Genomic DNA, 18,083 nt, shown 5'->3' with positions numbered 1-18,083 from the left:
AATCCATGTAGCCTGTGATTAGCCTGATGTGAGACATTAATTTGGCGCCTGAGATGGTGAGCAAATTGTAGACTCAGGTTAGGCGCTTGAATAGCGACTAGACTAAGATCTGTACGGTGTATTGAATTTAGACATACACTCTTTTGTTGGAAAGAGAACTTCACCGTAGCATGTATTTCATACTACATGTGCTTATTCGACCAAATGTGGAGGTGAGGGAATTGATCCTTACTTCCTCACTGTGTGAGTCCATGAGTCATTTTATGGCTCTATATTATGCCCTTATTGACTTTTTGACTATGTTATTAAATGGAGTTTTTGATGTCTGCTACTCTAGTATGTTATCTATGACTATGATTGATTCAGTCTAATGAGACATAACTGGGAAAGTGATTGGACCAAAGTTGAGTGACATAAGGGCGAAGGGAAGACTATTTGGCAACACGTCACTGAGTGTATTCACTGTCGACAGGTTAAGGCGCTATGTAGTGATAGCGACATAATTGTGAATGCGTCACGGTATTATGGGTAGGTCAAACATTGCTCTGAGTTTTCTTTGAAACTTAAAAGGATTAGAGGTGTTTGATCGGATGTGTTCAGATAAGTCTAGGGCATAACGAGACATTTTTCCGTTTTGGGATGTTGCTATGCTGGTCTTTTTTCGTAAAGATTTGGTATAGTGCTCCAACCATTTTATGCAGGTGTTCTCGGTGGTCGCACGGTCTATTTGCAAGTATGAATAATGGAAAATATATTGAAAGATGCATGACTGGGTCGTGCCCATTGTGTGCGAGTGGGAGATGTTGAATATGAAGGGGCGTCCACATGGGCACGCCCCTCAAGATTCAAGCCAGGCAATACAACGCTTGGCTAGTGTAAAAAAAAAAAAATAATAACTGATTTTCAGTTATTTTTTTCCTATAGTATAACTGCTCCAAACTGCCACAAACTGTTCTTAATAAATAGTCTCCTAGTAAATGGGTTGAGAAGTTTTTGTTTTTCTGAAAGAAAAAAATCAAACTTTCAATATTTCCTATGCATCTAGACCGTGGATATAGTGAATATTACTCCATTACGTTTTGGTAGTGTATTCCACCGCCAAGAAGAATAGACTTATTGAAAAATCACGTGGGACAATAATTGATTGCAGTGCATATAAGGTATGCTCTATTCCACTGTGCATGACAATTCTATTTCTAACAGCCTCAATGGGTATGTGAAGGACTAAAAGAAGTAGGGATCAAATGCAAGTAGTTTTTCCTTTTGACAACTACACCAAAGACTTCAATCATATCCAGATCCTCTGGTTTCAACCTGCCCGGGAGTTTCCAATCAAATTGGTATAGTAATTGAGCAAGAGGAAGCTCCACATTGGCTACACCAAATAATACTCATGGGCACATCCTCCTTCCTGCCCCAAAAGGGATGTATTCAAAGTAAGTCCCTTTAAAATCAATTGAACTATTATCAAATCTCTCAGGTATAAAACTCTCAACATCATGCCAATATGCAGGATCTCTTCCAATTGCCCACGCATTTATAATGACTTTGGTTTTGATGGGTTTTTCATAGCCATTAATTGTGCATGGCTCCCTGCATTCTCTTGGAAGTAACAAAGAAACAGGAGGGTGTAGCCTTAGTGTTTCTCTGATCACTAACTTCAAATAACTTAGATTCTGAAGATCTTTCTCATGGAATTTTTTCTTTCCCTTGAAGGCTTGTCTTATTTAAGCTTGTGCCTTCTCCAACACTCTAGGGTTTCTCATCATTTCTGACATAGCCCATTCCATTGTGGTTGATGAAGTATCACTTCCACCGGCAAAAATGTCCTGAAAAAAAAAAATTGAAAATTTAGAATAGTGGTTAATTGATTATATTCATAAATTTTTATAAGCTTAATCTTTTTCCACAACTAAAATTTAACATAGTATGAAAACAATAATTATGTGTTCAAAGTTTAACTCATATTATTTCAACTTCCATTTAAGTTAAAAATTTCACGGTGTGAAAGTACTATTTTTTCTCAAATTCTTGACAGCAAAAGAAACTTTTCTTTTTATTTTTTAATCTAAGTGACAAAATAAAGATTCGATAAGAATCTTTTCATAGATTATGAATTATAATCCTAAGGCTACTAGAAAATCTTAAAGAGCATATAAAACAAATCTTAAACTTTCCAGGAAAATCCAAGATCATAGAAGTAAAAAAGTTAATAGGAAAACCCAAAAAGTAAAAAGTCATAATATAATTAGAAAAACCGGATTTTTTTTAAAAATAATAATAAAAAAAAAATCCTAGCCATCATATAAATTTTCTTGCATCAATCAGTTAATGGAACAGAACATGCACCACTTTTGGGACAACGCTGATTTATCAAGAAACAGTTACAGATTCTTTTTAATTAAGGAAAAATATGATGATGACAACAGATCGAAGTAACTTAACCCAATGATTATAGCAGGACTACTAACCAAAATGACGCCCTTGATGTTGTTGGTTGTGATTGGGTACTCAAGTGTACCACTTTTCTGAAGGCCTAAAAGGACGTCAACAAGATCTTCTTGATCTGCTGATGCACTCATCATCTGGTTCTCCGTGTGATCATGGATGATGTTCTCCAGGATCTTGTCCAGCTTCAAATGAATCTTCTCTAGCTTAGCTATCGTCCCACTAAACATATGAACAACTTTCTGTGAAGGGAGTAAATCAGCCAACTCAAAGCCTCCTGCCAAGGATATTATTTCCTGGACCAATGATAGAAATTCATCTCGGTCTTTGCATTTGTTACCGAATGCTGCTCTACATATAATAGCAGTCGTCAAAGTGAAAATATGTTCGCTAAAATTGATTGGAGATCCTGAAGATGAGTGGATGGACTCAATGAGATTATGAACTTCTTCTTCTCGAAGAGAAGAGAAGGATTGGACCCTCTTGGCACTTAAGAGTTCCAACACGCAGACTTTTCTCATTTGCCTCCAGTAATCACAATATGGAGAAAAGGCAATGTCTGAGCCACCGTAGGTCATAATTTTAGCTGCAAGAAATAGTAGCCTCGACGCAAAGGCAAGGTCATGTGTCTTCATGAACTCGCTGGCCATCCTGGGGGAAGATGCCACAAGTGTAGAAACTTCACCTAGTTGAAGGTGCATGAAGGGCCCATGTTTCCTGGCTAGTTCTCTGAGAGCATGGTGTGGTAGTGATCCTACCAAGTTGTGCAAGTTTCCTGTAAGAGGCAACTTCCATGGCCCTGGTGGCAATTTCTGAACTTTGGATCTTTTACATACCTTAACAGCCAAACCAAAGAGAGGAAAAGAATGAAAGTGGTGAGAGCCAAGGGATATTGCAGCACCATCGCAGAAAGGAGAGAAACAAGTGATTGTTCTACAAATTTCTTTCACTAACTTTTCAAAATTATATATATATATATATATATATATATATATATATATATATATATATATATATATATATATATATATATATATATATATATATATATATATATAGTTGTGCTAGTGTTAGTTGGATCCCATGATCAGCCATTTTTTTTTATGCGCGCAATTAATATTGCATCCCTAAACAAGAACACGACAGAAAATTTAATCATTTGATTATTCGAAAAACTGGCCGGCCACCCGGGAGGGCAAATAATTAGACTAAGGTCTCGTTTGGTTTGCGGATTAGACCCATGGAAAGGAATAACTATTCCTACTGAATAGCTATTCCTTTGTTTGGTTGTATATTATTTAATGGAATAGTTATTCCCACGGAATAGCTATTCCCTTACGAAGAGGAATATGTATTCCATTAAAAAAGAAGTGGAATACCTATTCCTTTCCTGTGGGAATAAATAAAATTCGTCTTTTACCCAAAAACCCCAACCCTCTCAACACCCAAGTCTCTTATCCCTATCTCTCTCTGTTTCTCAACTCATGGTGTATTTGGATACGAAATTTTGAAAATAAAATATAATTCTGATTCTACTTTTTTCAAAAATAAATCATATTTTATTCAACTTTTTCAAAAACAAATCATATTTTATTCAACTTTTTATAAACAAATCATATTTTATTCAATTTTTTTTCTTCTAAAAATTCAAATCTCAAAATTCGCAAACAGAATAAGAATTTAATTCTGATTTCAAAAATTCATTACTCAAATGCACCATCAATATCTCTCTCCATCTCTGCAATTATATTCTCATCCCCCTCTCTCTGTTTCTCAACCCAACTTAATTTGTTGTGGGTTAGTATTTTTTTTTTTTTTCCTCCTATGATTTAGCCTACAGAATGCACTTAGACGTAGCAAAACGAGTACCTCTTAATATCGGGAGGACTCCAATTGCCTTGCGGAGGTTTGAGAAAAACTTTGTAAGCAAAGAACGAATGTTTGTTGCTGAAAAACAAATAAAAAAGAATAAAATAAAAAGGGCTTTGCAGATGATTTATTTTTTTATGATGATTATGTTTTTTTTTTTTTTTTTTTTTTTCTTATAAATCATTTTACTTTGTAAGCAAAGAATGAATGTTTGTTGCTGGAAAACAAATAAAAAAGAATAAAATAAAAAGGGCTTTGCAGATGATCTATTTTTTTTTCTTTTTATTTTTTTATAATGGTGATATGATGATTATATGTGTGTGTGTGTGTGTGTGTGTGTGTTTTTTTTTTTTCCCTACAAATCATTTTGTAGCGTAATTGTATATGAAAAAAAAAAGAAGCCATGAACTCTATGAAATTAAAAAAAAAAAAAAAAAAAAAACAGAAACAAAAACAAAACAAAAAAAAAGGTCATAGTATGATTGTTTATGTTTCTAAAATAAAGAAAAAAAATGTCCTTAAGAATATAAATTATATTTTTATTATAAGGGTATTTTAGGAAATTTGATTATAATATGATTCCATTCACCAATGTATTGCACTGTACCAAACAAAAGAATACATATGCAATGTTCTATTCCACCGTTACAACTAAACAAAAGAATAGGAATAGTTATTCCATTCCACCTTCATCTATTCCCAGGAATAGTTATTCATTTTCCTAATGGAATAGACATTCCGCAAACCAAACGAGACCTAATTGTTTTCTTTTACCGACTAATAATATGATGCTAATTAATTTAAGGGCGTGTCTCATTCGTGATAATGAAAAGGCATAATTTCATAATTAATTTTGAGTAGGAAATTAAAAAAAAATTATTCGAGAACCCTTTGGAGAAAACCGATCGATTGGTCAATGGGACATAGAGGCCATGAACTAACCGTTGGTTATTCCATAATGATATGATTATAATTATTTGGTATTTTTAGATGTTATAGTTTAATAAAGAGTTAAATTCATTCCTTAGTAGATTTGTCCTAATCCTAGAAGTCAAGACCTAATTAGTCTATTATATATGTAAACTATAATATATTGTTTCTCTACTTAAATGGGAGCTATCAATAGAAAAAGTATGAGTACGTTGATTAGTATGAGTACGATGCTCTCTCGAGGTAGCCATTGAGGTAGCCATTGAAGATTACGGCTCTCTCAAAGTAGACAATATATCCTTTCATGTGTTTTGTTATATATTAGTGGGTTCACATCAGATGAAGGGTGGACTTATGAGTTAGATTAAAATACTGATAGGTGAGTGAAGCCGCTAAAAGAAAAATGACTACCATCGGGTCAGTGTTAATATAGTGAGCTGCCGTGAACGTCAATTATGAAAGTTTAGTAGTATGTTACAATTCTTATATCCCACATTTGTTAAGTTTAATTTTAACTGTGAATATATAAGTTATTGAGCACCCAAGCTTGTAAGCCGATTTTTAATTGTAAGTTTTATTCAAAATTTGTCCGATTCACTTGGAATCACCTCTTGCCATATTTCTCATTTAAAATAATCATATTAAGGTCTCACCATATCCTCATTTGGAATTACATAAATTATAATAAATGCATTTCTAAAAATTAATAAAGGTATATTTTAATATTTCTAAAAAAATATTATTTTTAAATCACATTGCATTTAAACACACCCAAAAAAAAAATGGCAATTAACCATATTTATGCATGATATTATCTGGAATAGTCACACAGAAATTCTAATAAAAAGATTCCCATGGAATAATCACACAAAAATCCAATAAAGATTAGTGGCGATCGAAAGCAGTTCATGCCATTCATATTCAAATGCTTAATATAAATAGAAAAAAAAATATGCTTAATATAAATAACAGTTGGAATAAAATACCAAAAAGAATGTTGTGGCCCAATGGTTAGTGTGTTGCTCCTGAGCACATATATAGGGTGCTTCATATCTTTTTCGTTTTTTTCTTAAAGCTGCATGGGTCAGGCCAATCGGTTCATGCCTAACAACAGGCCTAGAGGGTAATTAGCCTGCAGAGCTCAATGGGTCAGCTAGACTTGGGCTAGCCCAATAAGTTGTTTTTTTTTTTATAAAAAAAAAGACCCATATTTTTTTTAAGAGTTGGACTTGTTGGGCCAGGCCTAAGCGGGTTGAAAACCCTTCTCGGAGTCGGAGCCCATACAAGCTGATCTGAAAACCTTTTTTCTTCTCCCACCGCTGCCTCCCCCTCTCTCCAAGTGTTTAAACCTCTCTTGCAGGAGAGCAATGGAGGGGCTAACCATGGTGGCATCATCACTGCAGCTTTGACTACCCATATTGGCTTTGAAGGCCGGGCTACAATGCATGTGTGTGCATATATATATATATATATATATATATTGAAAGAAATCTAGAACTTAAAAGAAAATAAAATGCGGAATAATAAAATAAGAGAGACAAGAGATTTTACGTGGTTCGGTCTATGACCTACGTCTACAGAATAAAGCCCAAATGGCTACATTGTTGCTCTTATTGCTTGATTAATTTACAATACAAATGATCCTTATTTATAAGAATATAGAGAGAAAATAAAATAATATGTAACGAGAATATAATCAAATTAGAATTGAATGTATTCAAATCTGATTTGATTATAATCAATTACAATTAATGAGGATTAAATCAAATCATACAATATATGGAGAGTACCGTAATATACGGTATCAATATATTCTCTAAAATCCCCCCTACAAACTCAAGGTGGAAGATTCTGAAATCTTGAGTTTGATTGATTTTTTTTTTTTTTTTTTAATTTTTATGTTGGGTCAAATATAACCTAACCCAGTTTTGAGAACAACTTTTTTATTCTTCTTCTTCTTCGTCTTCCTCTTCCTTTTTCTTCATCTTCTTATTCTTCTTCTTCTTCGTCTTCGTCTTCCTTTTTCTTCATCTTCTTATTCTTCGAGCCAACTGTGGGCTAAATGAGCCTGAGTAGTGAGGTTTCAGAAAGTACCTCGAAGGCTAAACACATAATGGGTCATCTATGGGCCAAAGAAAATAAGCTAACTATAGGCTGAAATAGACATAGGTTTTTCAAGAATACCTTAAATGCCAAAAGAAATGTGGAGCTATCTATGGGCCAAAATAAGAGCCAACTATGAGCTAAAATTGGCCTGAATTTGAAACAATACCATAAAGGCCGAATACAAGTAATAGGCCAACAAAGGGCCAAAAACAGCATGGGCAACTTTGGCCTCTTTTAATGATTTTTTTTTTTTTTTTTTTTTTTCTAACATTTTCATCTTCACGAGAGTATACATGAATCCCATCCACCATAAAATAATAAAACCTTCTTCTCTCTAATTTCTTTTTTTTTTCCTCATACCTTGCATCTGCCCTACACATACCGTCTCCCTCTCATCATTTTTTTTTCCCTCATACCTTGCATCTGCCCTACACAAACTGTCTCCCTCTCATCATTTTTTTTTTATTTTTTCCTTCAACATAGGAACACCAGACTGCCGCACCCCTATACTGAAAAAAAAAATTAAAAAAAAAAAAAAAAATCAGTACCAGAGACTGCAAAAGCTTGAGAACTTCCACCAGACTCACCAAAACCACCCAATCATACCACACCACCCGAAAAATTGCCAATAATCACCAGAATCTCCAGACTCGCACCAGAAAAAGAAAATAAAATGCGGAATAATAAAATAAGAGAGACAAGAGATTTTACGTGGTTCAGTCTATGACTTACGTCCACGGAGTAAAGCCCAAAGGGCTACATTGTTGTTCTTATTGCTTGATTAATTTACAATACAAATGATCATTATTTATAAGGATATAGAGAGAATACAAAATAATATATAACGAAAATATAATCAAATCAGAATTGAATGTATTCAAATCTGATTTGATTATAATCAATTACAATTAATGAGGATTAAATAAAATCCTACAATATATAGAGAGTACCGTAATATACGGTATCAATATATTCTCTAACATATATATATATATAGAGAGAGAGAGAGAGAGAGAGAGGAGCATCTTTTTCTTTTTCTTTTTTTTTTTATTTATTTTTTTTCAATCTTAATAGTGATCAGCACAGCTCCAAAGAGAATTTTCAATCGAAGGCAGAGAAGGCAATCGAGAATGATGCTAGTAAAACTGGTTGTACTGATCCATGATGGATGATTTGCATTTATAGAAGCTAGATATTGAGATGATACTCTAATTCATATTAATTTATGCATCATGCGTGTTTATATTTGTAAATGATTCAAGATGATGCAACATGATTGAGAATCGGCTACTGTGATACAAAATCCAAGAGGAAGAGTGTGGAGGCTTGTAATAACCCCGACTCCTTTTTAAGGGTAAAATGGTCTTTTACTACCTATAAGAATGGATAACTAGACAGAAATAAGAAACACCTGATTTTATATATATTAATTTATATTTTTTTAAATAACCGCTTCTATATTTTATTAAATACCTGCTTTTAAATTTAATGATTTGTATATCAATTTAAATTTCACTTTTATATTTAATATGTTATATTAATATCTAAAACTCAATTTTAGTATTCCATGTAAAACCCTTTTTGTCAAAACCCTTAGCAGTTGATTTCCCTCTTAGAAAAACAAAACCCTACTTATATAAATAAACTAGCCTACGCATCATTTTTTTTGTTTTCTAGCCGCCCACCCTGTTCCCTTGCATAGTTTTCGGTTCTGTAGACAAGGTACCATCTTATCTCCTATTTGTTCTCTTTAGTTCTCTTTTTCTTGTGAAACTGTAGCATTCATTTGTTGATATAACCATTTGTTTATTATATTTTGTCTTGTTGTCCTTCATTTGTTTACCTTATTTTGTTTTATTGTCCATCTTGTCAGCATAACAATCAAGTAAAATGATTGCTAATTTTTCTTTTAGACTTCTTCCTCTAAAAACCGTGTGCCTCATGTTCAATACTTTTTTCTTCTCTTTTCTAACCATGAGATGTAGCATCAATTGTCCTTTTTCTCTCTCCTTTGTCTTTCTCCACATACCAACGTCACATGCCTTATTGTATTGTCTTCCTTTTATTTTTGGTTTTTTTTTTTTTTTTTTTTTTTTCTATTCTTTCCTTTTTTCTAATACCACCGAGAGGTATATATATATATATATATATATATATATATTTTTCTCTTCTCTTTGTCTTGGCCGAACTCAATTCAGAATTGTGGATTATGAAATCCTCTCACTTTTCAATTCAGCCAGAGGCTATTTTGGAGAAATGATAAATTGTTGTTTATTTTGTTTTGTTTCTTTTCTTTTTACTTTTATGTACAGATTTGGGTTTGTCCTAAATTCTTCCACAAAGAGATGTATAGTCCTAAAAATTCTATTTTTGATACAAAGTAGTTTAATGTAAACATTCAAACCTTCTTGTAAATTCCTTAAAAATCATGGATCATTTTTATAATTATTTTATTTAAGGGTATAGTTTGTGATATCGGAATTTATTAAACTCTATAATTATAAAATAAAATATTTCTGATGACAATTACCTTTATGGAGTCGTATTTCTAATATCAATAAAAGAAAAGGTGTTATTGCTTAATTAATGATTCAAATATTATTCGGTTAATGTCGTAAAGATACACTCCGGGAATCCATTCTCAATAGGCTAGCAAGGTGTCTGGATATTTTCTAGTGACGAGTATGTAGTATTAATTTATTAGGACCTGTACTCAGATAACTAGCTAGCTGTCAAGGAATTTGCCTTAGTTGCATTCGGAGAGGTAATGAAGCCTCTACCCCTTCTAAAATTATTTTTATCATTATTTTATCCATTGATTCTAACATATTTATGAATAATTGTTCTCGTTTTGTGTTTCAAATTTATATTGATGCATGAAGGACTATTTTAAAAATAGTTTTGAGATGAAAGTTGTTGATATAAATGTTATTCTTGATATCAGCAGTTTTAAAAGAAGCTTTAGTTATAAAGGATTTTCTAATTACAGTAAAGTTTATTCCCGAGATGAGAAGTTACAATTTTTTTAAAAGTTAATGAGAAAATGAGAGTAAAAACCCTCCCATGCGTTGCCTCAAGAAGTACCAAGCACAGTAAAAGGAATAAGCATAAAGTATGAGGAGAAAGATTTTTTTCATATAGATGAGGCACGTGTGTGGAGGAGATTATTATTTTGGCCTCAGAGATATTTACAGAGTTTAAGCTCGGTACCGTTACTTGAATGAAAGCGCAACAGCTGAAAGACTTAGAGAAGGCGGATTCTGTCCTTATGTCATGCTAAGTGCAATTCAATTAATTAGCTGACGGGGCAGGGCCTGTTGCCACAGTTTACCTGCCTGAGGTCTCAGTAGACTGCGCAACCCTAGTACACAGGGCGTAATAGTGTACATGAGCCCTAAATATGAGAAGTTTATTTACCAACCAATAATTTTATGCTTTATGAACAATGCCGAATTTATATTTTATATTATGGAAATTTCTGATTCCAAGTGTGTTTTTGAATACTCGTTTTAAAGAAAGTGAATTTAACTCAACCGCTTTATGGTTGAGGGTTACCTTACTGAGCATTTCTCGCCCACCCCTTATTTTGTTTTGTTTTCAGGTTATGAATAAAGAGACTTAGGAGACTGGGATGAGATCTAGGCTAGCATTAGGACATTTCATCTCAGTACCTTAATAAGTGCACTTGCACAACAAATTTAGTTTTTCTTTAAATTCTCAGTCATTGAATCTTTCATAATTACTTTTTCGAAATCATCGTTTCTGCATTTATTGAAGCTCTAAGTTTTAAAATTGTTATTTATTTATTTTAGTAATTTATTTTAATTCAGCATATTAGTTAAGTTATTTGGTAGACTTTATGAATCTTTGGAGTTTCTAAATGAAAATGGACGAACCTATCCCTTAGCGGTTTGGGGGCGTTACAAGGCTAGTCTAGGAAGGCTTTGAGCTGGTGGATGTGCGGGGAAAAGGACTTTTTGAAGGAGGAAAAGGGTGGGGGAGAAAGTCCAAAAGGAAATGTAGGGTAGCATTTGGAAGGTTGTAGTGTGGGGAATAAATGGTTCGGTAATGCATGTGTCGGCTTGTCTTTTAAAGCCCTGTTTGCTTTAGAGATAGAAGATGGTGGTACACTGGTACATATGTCATGGTGGGTTTTGGAGGGATATTATGTCTTTTGCTTTGGCTAAGACCTCACCACAAGCCCATCAATCTAATTAATTACAAGTTTTCTTCTTGTCTTATGTGACAAAGAGCTCCAATCACCTCTTCCAACTCCAAATTTTCTTTTTTATACACACTAAAAAAGAAAAATCTCTAATTTGCGGCATTTCAAAAACACCACCGATAAGGAAAAATATCGTTAATTGTATAATAATATTGTAACTAGATGATCATACGAAGGGGGAAAGTGATGCTAAAAGAAGTATCGTTTTTTCTTCTCCTTCAATCTTCATTCCAAAGTTTAACAATTGTGTATTCAACATGTTAAACTTGTCAAGGTACTCAAGAAATATATATTTTCCTCTATTTGTAAACCATATATCTATTTCTTCATGTCCACTTATTTGTCAAATTTGTCGCCGTATACAGACTCTAATTTCAGTCAAATTATCTATGCACACCTTCTTTTCATCAATCACATTATGAATAACTTCATTTGACAGATTAAGACAGATCGCACCGGGAACCTTGGCATTTATCTCTTTCCACTCATCATTGTCTATCTTTTAAGGTTTCTTTGCCTTTCCCAATAACGCCTTGTACGTAGACTCCTTATTGAATCAACAAATTTTTCATTCTATACTTGGTACTCGTCATATTTATAGTAATCGTCAATCTGAATACTAAATATTAGCTTTGATACTATTTATTGTGCAAAATACCACAACTACAGTAAGTAAAACAAAACAAACACACAAAATAACACAATAGATTTACATGGTTTTTTTTTATTTAAGTTAGGTACATTCAATGGATCATGAAAAAATTTACTATAAAAAATATAATACAAAATAATAAAAATTACTGAAGTCAAAAAGCCAATACAACCAAATTTCATTCTCACAATTCCCCAGTCCTAGCTAACACGTGCCGAGAAAATAAACTGCATGCATGATGCATGTATTTCAAAAGAGTAGAACACAAGTATTCCAAATCGGTCTCCATTAATTTTCAACACCAAAAACATTTATTGGCCCATCGTCAGAAGATTCTGTAGATCAGGTCAAAGAAATATAATTAATGGCCCATCGCGACATGATATGAAATTTATTCAACATTCTTACACTAGCAGTCGAACTTTTTCGTCTGCATATATGTTAATATAATAGGCTATCGGAGAAGAACATGGCACGTACACTATTGATTTGGTCAATTTTATTCAACCAACTGCAACGTGGAAATGTGAGATGATAGGCGTCGCATTAATCTGGTCCATACCAAATTGGAAAGGTAGGAGAAGAACACAGAAAATTATAGCCCATCGATCAGCCCATGGATGCGTATACCAAACATAGTCTCACAAATTTAATAAGATATATAATATCTTGAATTCGGATGTGGTCTAAATTTACAGCATCGATTCTTATCACATCAGCTTGAGAAACACGAAAGATGATATACATGAAAACACAGGATTAGCCAACCTATATATGGTGGCCGGGTAGATGCATGCATTAATGCTGCCCATTCCAGAAACCACTGAATCCACCAATTAATTAAGACCCGCTTTAATTTCTTCGCCAAACGTACACTAGTGCCGAAATTAGCCATAGGCCACCGCCCTGCCTCCTTCTATGTATAAAGCCCCTGATCAAGATTTCTCTGATCGAGAAGACATACGGATTAATTGTACGTAGAGATAGAGTGAAAATGGGTTTCATGGCTTCTTAGAGAAATCAAGATCAGGGGATTGTATGAATTGGATTTCTTCGATCTTTTAATTTACTTGTGATTTCTCACATCGTGATTTTACTTTCAACTATCGAGTTTAATTTGGTGAGTAATATGATGAAAGTATATATATATATCAAGCCGAAAATTCATTTGAGGATATGAGCAACAAGATTAAAATTGGCAGAATTCCATCAATTCTTTTGAGAAGCCCTGAAATCATAATTTTTACTCGTGATTTATTTTACTTTGTGTTTTAAATTGATGCAGGTACGGTGTAGGTGGATCTTGTTATTTTTGGAATGGGCAACATGCATCGACAAATTAACGTTGGGTTGACTAATCCAATGTTTTCGTTATTATTTTACTTTATGTTTTAAGTTTATGTGTCCAATTTTTATTGGATACCCTAAATAAGTGGGTTACATTATATTTGGATCGGATGAGAAATGATTGTTGCACAACTCTTGTACACCTCTAGCAATTTTGTTTCAAACTAACTAGGAAAATGAAAGAAATACTCACAGTGTACAACACCAAGACACAATGGAGTGGGGCCTACACAATGGGCCCCACTCCATTGTGTCTTGGTGTTGTACACTTGTTGTATACTGTGAGTACAAGAATCACTTCTCATATATTGTGTTCAACATGCATATATAATTAGATTACTCAAGCAGTCAAGCTTATCCAGAAGTAATCCAAAAATTTCTTTTTATCATTCTTTCCAGTTTCAGAAGAATTAACTTGCCAAAAATTTCAAACTTTTATTTCCTTCTCTTGAATGTCCAACCAATTAACCATCCCACAAATTAATGAATTATCATTCTTAATAACTATATACTAACTTATTATCAAGACAATATGCTTTATTTGGTAACAGTACTCTTTCTTCTTCTTTTATTATTTCAAAACAAAAACGTTAACACGCCACCAAAAACAAAGAACACTCAAAACTAACTTCATTTTTTATGTCACATTTTTTCAAACAAATTAAAACAAAAAGCACATTATAGAAAGCATTAACAAACATAACTAATTTGGAATTCAAAGTTACCGTAATAATAATGAAATGGCCAATGGCCGGTATTAGAAGATTTAAGACCTTCGATGACGAGAAATAAGCAAAAGAAATTGTACGATGCTCTTATTCAATAAATATTATAGGTGTCTTATAAAAGACACCTTAATTACAAGCTATATATAGCGATAATTAGGGAAAATATCCCCGATTTTCAACATGTAGAAGGAAAAATACTACCTATTAAATAATATTACATTACTTGGAGAAAGCCTAATTAGAGATTGAAAAATGCTAGAGTTCTTTCTAGTGTTCTTTTGGTATCCATCTGGAATGACATAAATATAATAAAAAAAAATTACATCTATGTCCTTCTGGATGACATGGATGCAATTTTTTAATTTTTTTTATTACATTTATATCCTTCCAGATAGACACTAGAAGGAGCTCTAGCATTCCTCTTAGAGATTACATGCTTTAAAAGGAAAAATACATAATTCTTGCCAAATGAGCGTACTTTATTCTTGCCAAAATAAACTGTCTTTATTCTTCTTGCCAAGTTAATGAGCTCGATCGTTGATAACAGATAATGCCTCAAAGGGCACGTGAAGGGCTAAAAGAAGTAGGAATCAAATGCAATTTGTTTTTCCTTGCGACAACACCACCAAAGTTTTCAATCATGTCTAGATCCTCTGGTTTCATATTGCCCGGGAGTTTCCAATCAAATTGGTATAGTAGTTGAGCAAGAGGAAGTTCCACATTGGCTACACCAAATAAAATTCCCGGGCACATCCTCCTTCCTGCCCCAAAAGGGATATATTCAAAGTTAGCCCCTTTATAATCAATTGAACTACTATCAAACCTCTCTGGTATAAAACTCTCTGCATCATGCCAAAATACTGGATCTCTTCCAATGGCCCATGCATTTATGATGAGTTGGGTTTTGATGGGTATCTTATATCCATCAACTTCGCATGCTTCTCTACATTCTCTTGGCATTAACAAAGCAGCAGGAGGGTGTAACCTTAGAGTTTCTTTTATTATTGACTTCAAGTAACTTAGATTCTGAATGTCTTTTTCATCGATTTTTTTCTTTCCTTTGCAGGCTTGTCTTATCTCAGCTTGTACCTTCTCGAGCACTCTAGGGTTTCTCATTATTTCTGACATACCCCATGCTATTGTGGTTGACGAAGTGTCTGCTCCTCCAGTAAATATGTCCTAGAAAAAATTGAAAATTTTAGAACAATGGTTAATTAATTATTTTGGTAAATTTTTATAAGCTTAATCTTTTTAAACAATTAAAATTTAACATATTATGAAAGCAATAATTTTGGATTCGGACTTTAACTCATATTATATATACGTACATTCCATTTCAGTTACATATATAATTAACTGTGTGAAACTTTTTTTCTCAAATTCTACAAAAGTTAATAGGAAAACCCAAAAAGTAAAAACGGTCGTAATTAATTAGAAAACATAAAAAAATAATAATAATAATAAAAAATTCCTAGCCATCATATAAACCTTTCCTGCATTAGTGCTAGCTTAATGGAACGGGCCGGGAAACCACTTTTGGGATAGCGGTGATTTATGACGCAACAGTTACAGATTCTTTTTAATTGAAAAAAGATATGATGATGACAACAAAAATGACTTAACCCAAGGATTATAGCATAAATACTAACCAAAATGACGCCCTTGATGTTGTTGGTTGTGATTGGGTACTCAAGTGTACCACTTTTCTGAAGGCCTAAAAGGACGTCAACAAGATCTTCCTGCTCTGCTGATGCACTCTTCTTGTTCTCCTTGTGCTCATGAATGATGTCCTCCAGGATCTTGTCCATCTTCATATGAATCTTCTCTAGCTTAGCTTTCGTCCCGCTAAACATATGAACAACTTTCTGTGAAGGGAACAAATCAGCCAACTCAAACCCACTTGCCAAGGAGACTGTTTCCTTGGTCAATGATAGAAATGTATCTTGGTGTTTGTATTTGCTACCAAATGCCGCTCTACAAAAAATAGTAGTGGTTAAGGTGGAAATATGCTCACTAAAATTGATTGGAGATCCTGAAGATGAGTGGATGGACTCAATGAGATTATCAACTTCTTCAACTCGAAGAGAAGAGAAGGATTGGACTCTCTTGGCACTTAGGAGTTCCAACACACAGACTTTTCTCATTTGCCTCCAGTAATCACAATATGGAGAAAAGCCAATGTCTGAGCCACCGTAGGTCATAATTTTAGGGGCTAGAAATAGTGGCCTCGACGCAAATGCAAGGTCATGCGTCTTCATGAACTTGCTGGCCATCTTGGGGGATGATACCACAAGTGTAGAAACTTGACCCATTTGAAGGTGCATGAGGGGTCCATGTTTGCTGGCTAGTTCTCTGAGAGCACGGTGTACTAGTGATGATCCTACAAAGTTGTGCAAGTTTCCTATAAGAGGTAACTTCCATGGCCCCGGAGGTAATTTCTGACCTTTGGATCTTTTAGATAGCTTTAACAGCCAAACCAAAGAGAGGAAAAAAAGGAAACTGGTGAGAGCCCAGGAATATTGGAGCACCATGATCATCATAGAAAGGGGAGAAACAAGTGATTGTTGTACAAATTTCTTTCACTAACGTTGCAAATTTATAGTGGTAAAACATTGACTTTTGGTGCAAATAAAAAGCCAAATATCCTACGTACTCCTTCACCTGCCGTTGAAATGAGTTTTAGGTGACTGGTCAAAGCTAGCAACATAAATTAATTTTGTTTTTCTTGGTATGGGGCAGTTTTTCATGCCTTTTCTGATCTCCCGATCTGTATAATATCGTGTAGTCTACGCCGGTGATATAATAGGGTTTTAGAAATTGAGTACTGTTTGCCGCAGAATATTTGTACATGTTTTGTACAACAAAGTTATAGAAATGCTAAACATTCCAAATTTTTTTCTCAAAAGTTGGTTCCTAAATGATATGTCATAATCCCATGAGATTGTGACACATTTTTCAAAATGATAGATCATATGAGGTTGTGACACATCATTTGGGAACCAACTTTTAGGAAAAAAATTTGGAATGCTTAGCATTCCCCACAAAGTTAACGTGTAAATTATTTTCAAGTTTTTAACAAAGTGTGTAATGTTGTGCAACAATTTTCATGTCAGCTTTGTTGTACAAATAGTGTATAAATGTTGTGCAGTAAATATTACTCTTAGAAATTATTCTTATTTTTTTTTCTTTGTTCTTTTCCCATATTTTTATTTTTTAAAATTATTATTAAATGAGAGCCCCTATTATTCGAATGGAGATATATTACCTTTACAACTTTCGTACAACGACTCGTGTGCCACTCTTACCACTTTTTTTTTAGATCAACCATTAGATATTTAAGACCCACATATATGTAAGAAAACAGATCCAATAATTAGTTTGAAACAAAGTTGTTAAAGTTGTACAACAATCATTTCTCATCCGGATATAATGTAAACCCACTTATTTACGGTATCCAATAAGAATTGGACACATAAGCTTAAAACACAAAGTAAAATAATTACGAAAACACTGAATTAGCCAACCCAACGTTTGTCGATGCATCGTTGCCCACAGGGATGGAGGGAGGGGGGGCTGGCAGGGGCCATGGTCCCCCCCCCCCACCCCACAGATTTCCTTAAAAAATAAAATAAAATTATAAAGTGGGAAAAAAAAAACTCTAAAAAGAATTTAAAAATATAAGGTAAAAAATAAAAATATAGCCTATTAGCCCTACCAAGAAAAAAATTTGGCCATTGGCCCCTGCCCATAAAAACTTCTAGTTCCGTCCCTGGTTGCC

The 18,083-nt window shown here is 33.7% G+C and overlaps 1 protein-coding gene and 1 pseudogene across 1 annotated transcript; both read right to left on the bottom strand.

The window, feature by feature from the left end:
• Window positions 1-1,121: 1,121 nt before the first annotated feature.
• Window positions 1,122-3,352, bottom strand: LOC133868776 (cytochrome P450 71D8-like; annotated as a pseudogene).
• An 11,354-nt stretch (window positions 3,353-14,706) lies between these two features.
• LOC133868633 (cytochrome P450 71D8-like) lies at window positions 14,707-16,857 on the bottom strand. The gene is made up of 2 exons (XM_062305561.1): window positions 15,955-16,857; window positions 14,707-15,484 (listed from the first exon to the last, which is right to left on the bottom strand). Exons 1-2 carry the CDS (start codon window positions 16,843-16,845, stop codon window positions 14,861-14,863), a joined length of 1,515 nt encoding a protein of 504 aa, XP_062161545.1. The 5' UTR covers window positions 16,846-16,857; the 3' UTR covers window positions 14,707-14,860.
• Window positions 16,858-18,083: the final 1,226 nt, after the last annotated feature.

Source organism: Alnus glutinosa, chromosome 5 (genome assembly GCF_958979055.1).
Source record: "Alnus glutinosa chromosome 5, dhAlnGlut1.1, whole genome shotgun sequence".
In the NCBI taxonomy this organism is placed as follows: Eukaryota; Viridiplantae; Streptophyta; class Magnoliopsida; order Fagales; family Betulaceae; genus Alnus; species Alnus glutinosa.
This window is presented reverse-complemented; position numbering and strand designations above follow the sequence as displayed.

Excerpts from the sequence above, each read along its gene's own strand:
- LOC133868633 (XM_062305561.1), bottom strand. The coding sequence starts at position 16,845 with ATGATGATCATGGTGCTCCAATATTCCTGGGCTCTCACCAGTTTCCTT. Across the intron at positions 15,485-15,954 it reads ACATCAAGGGCGTCATTTTG|GACATATTTACTGGAGGAGC; the intron begins GTTAGTATTTAT and ends AATTTTTTCTAG.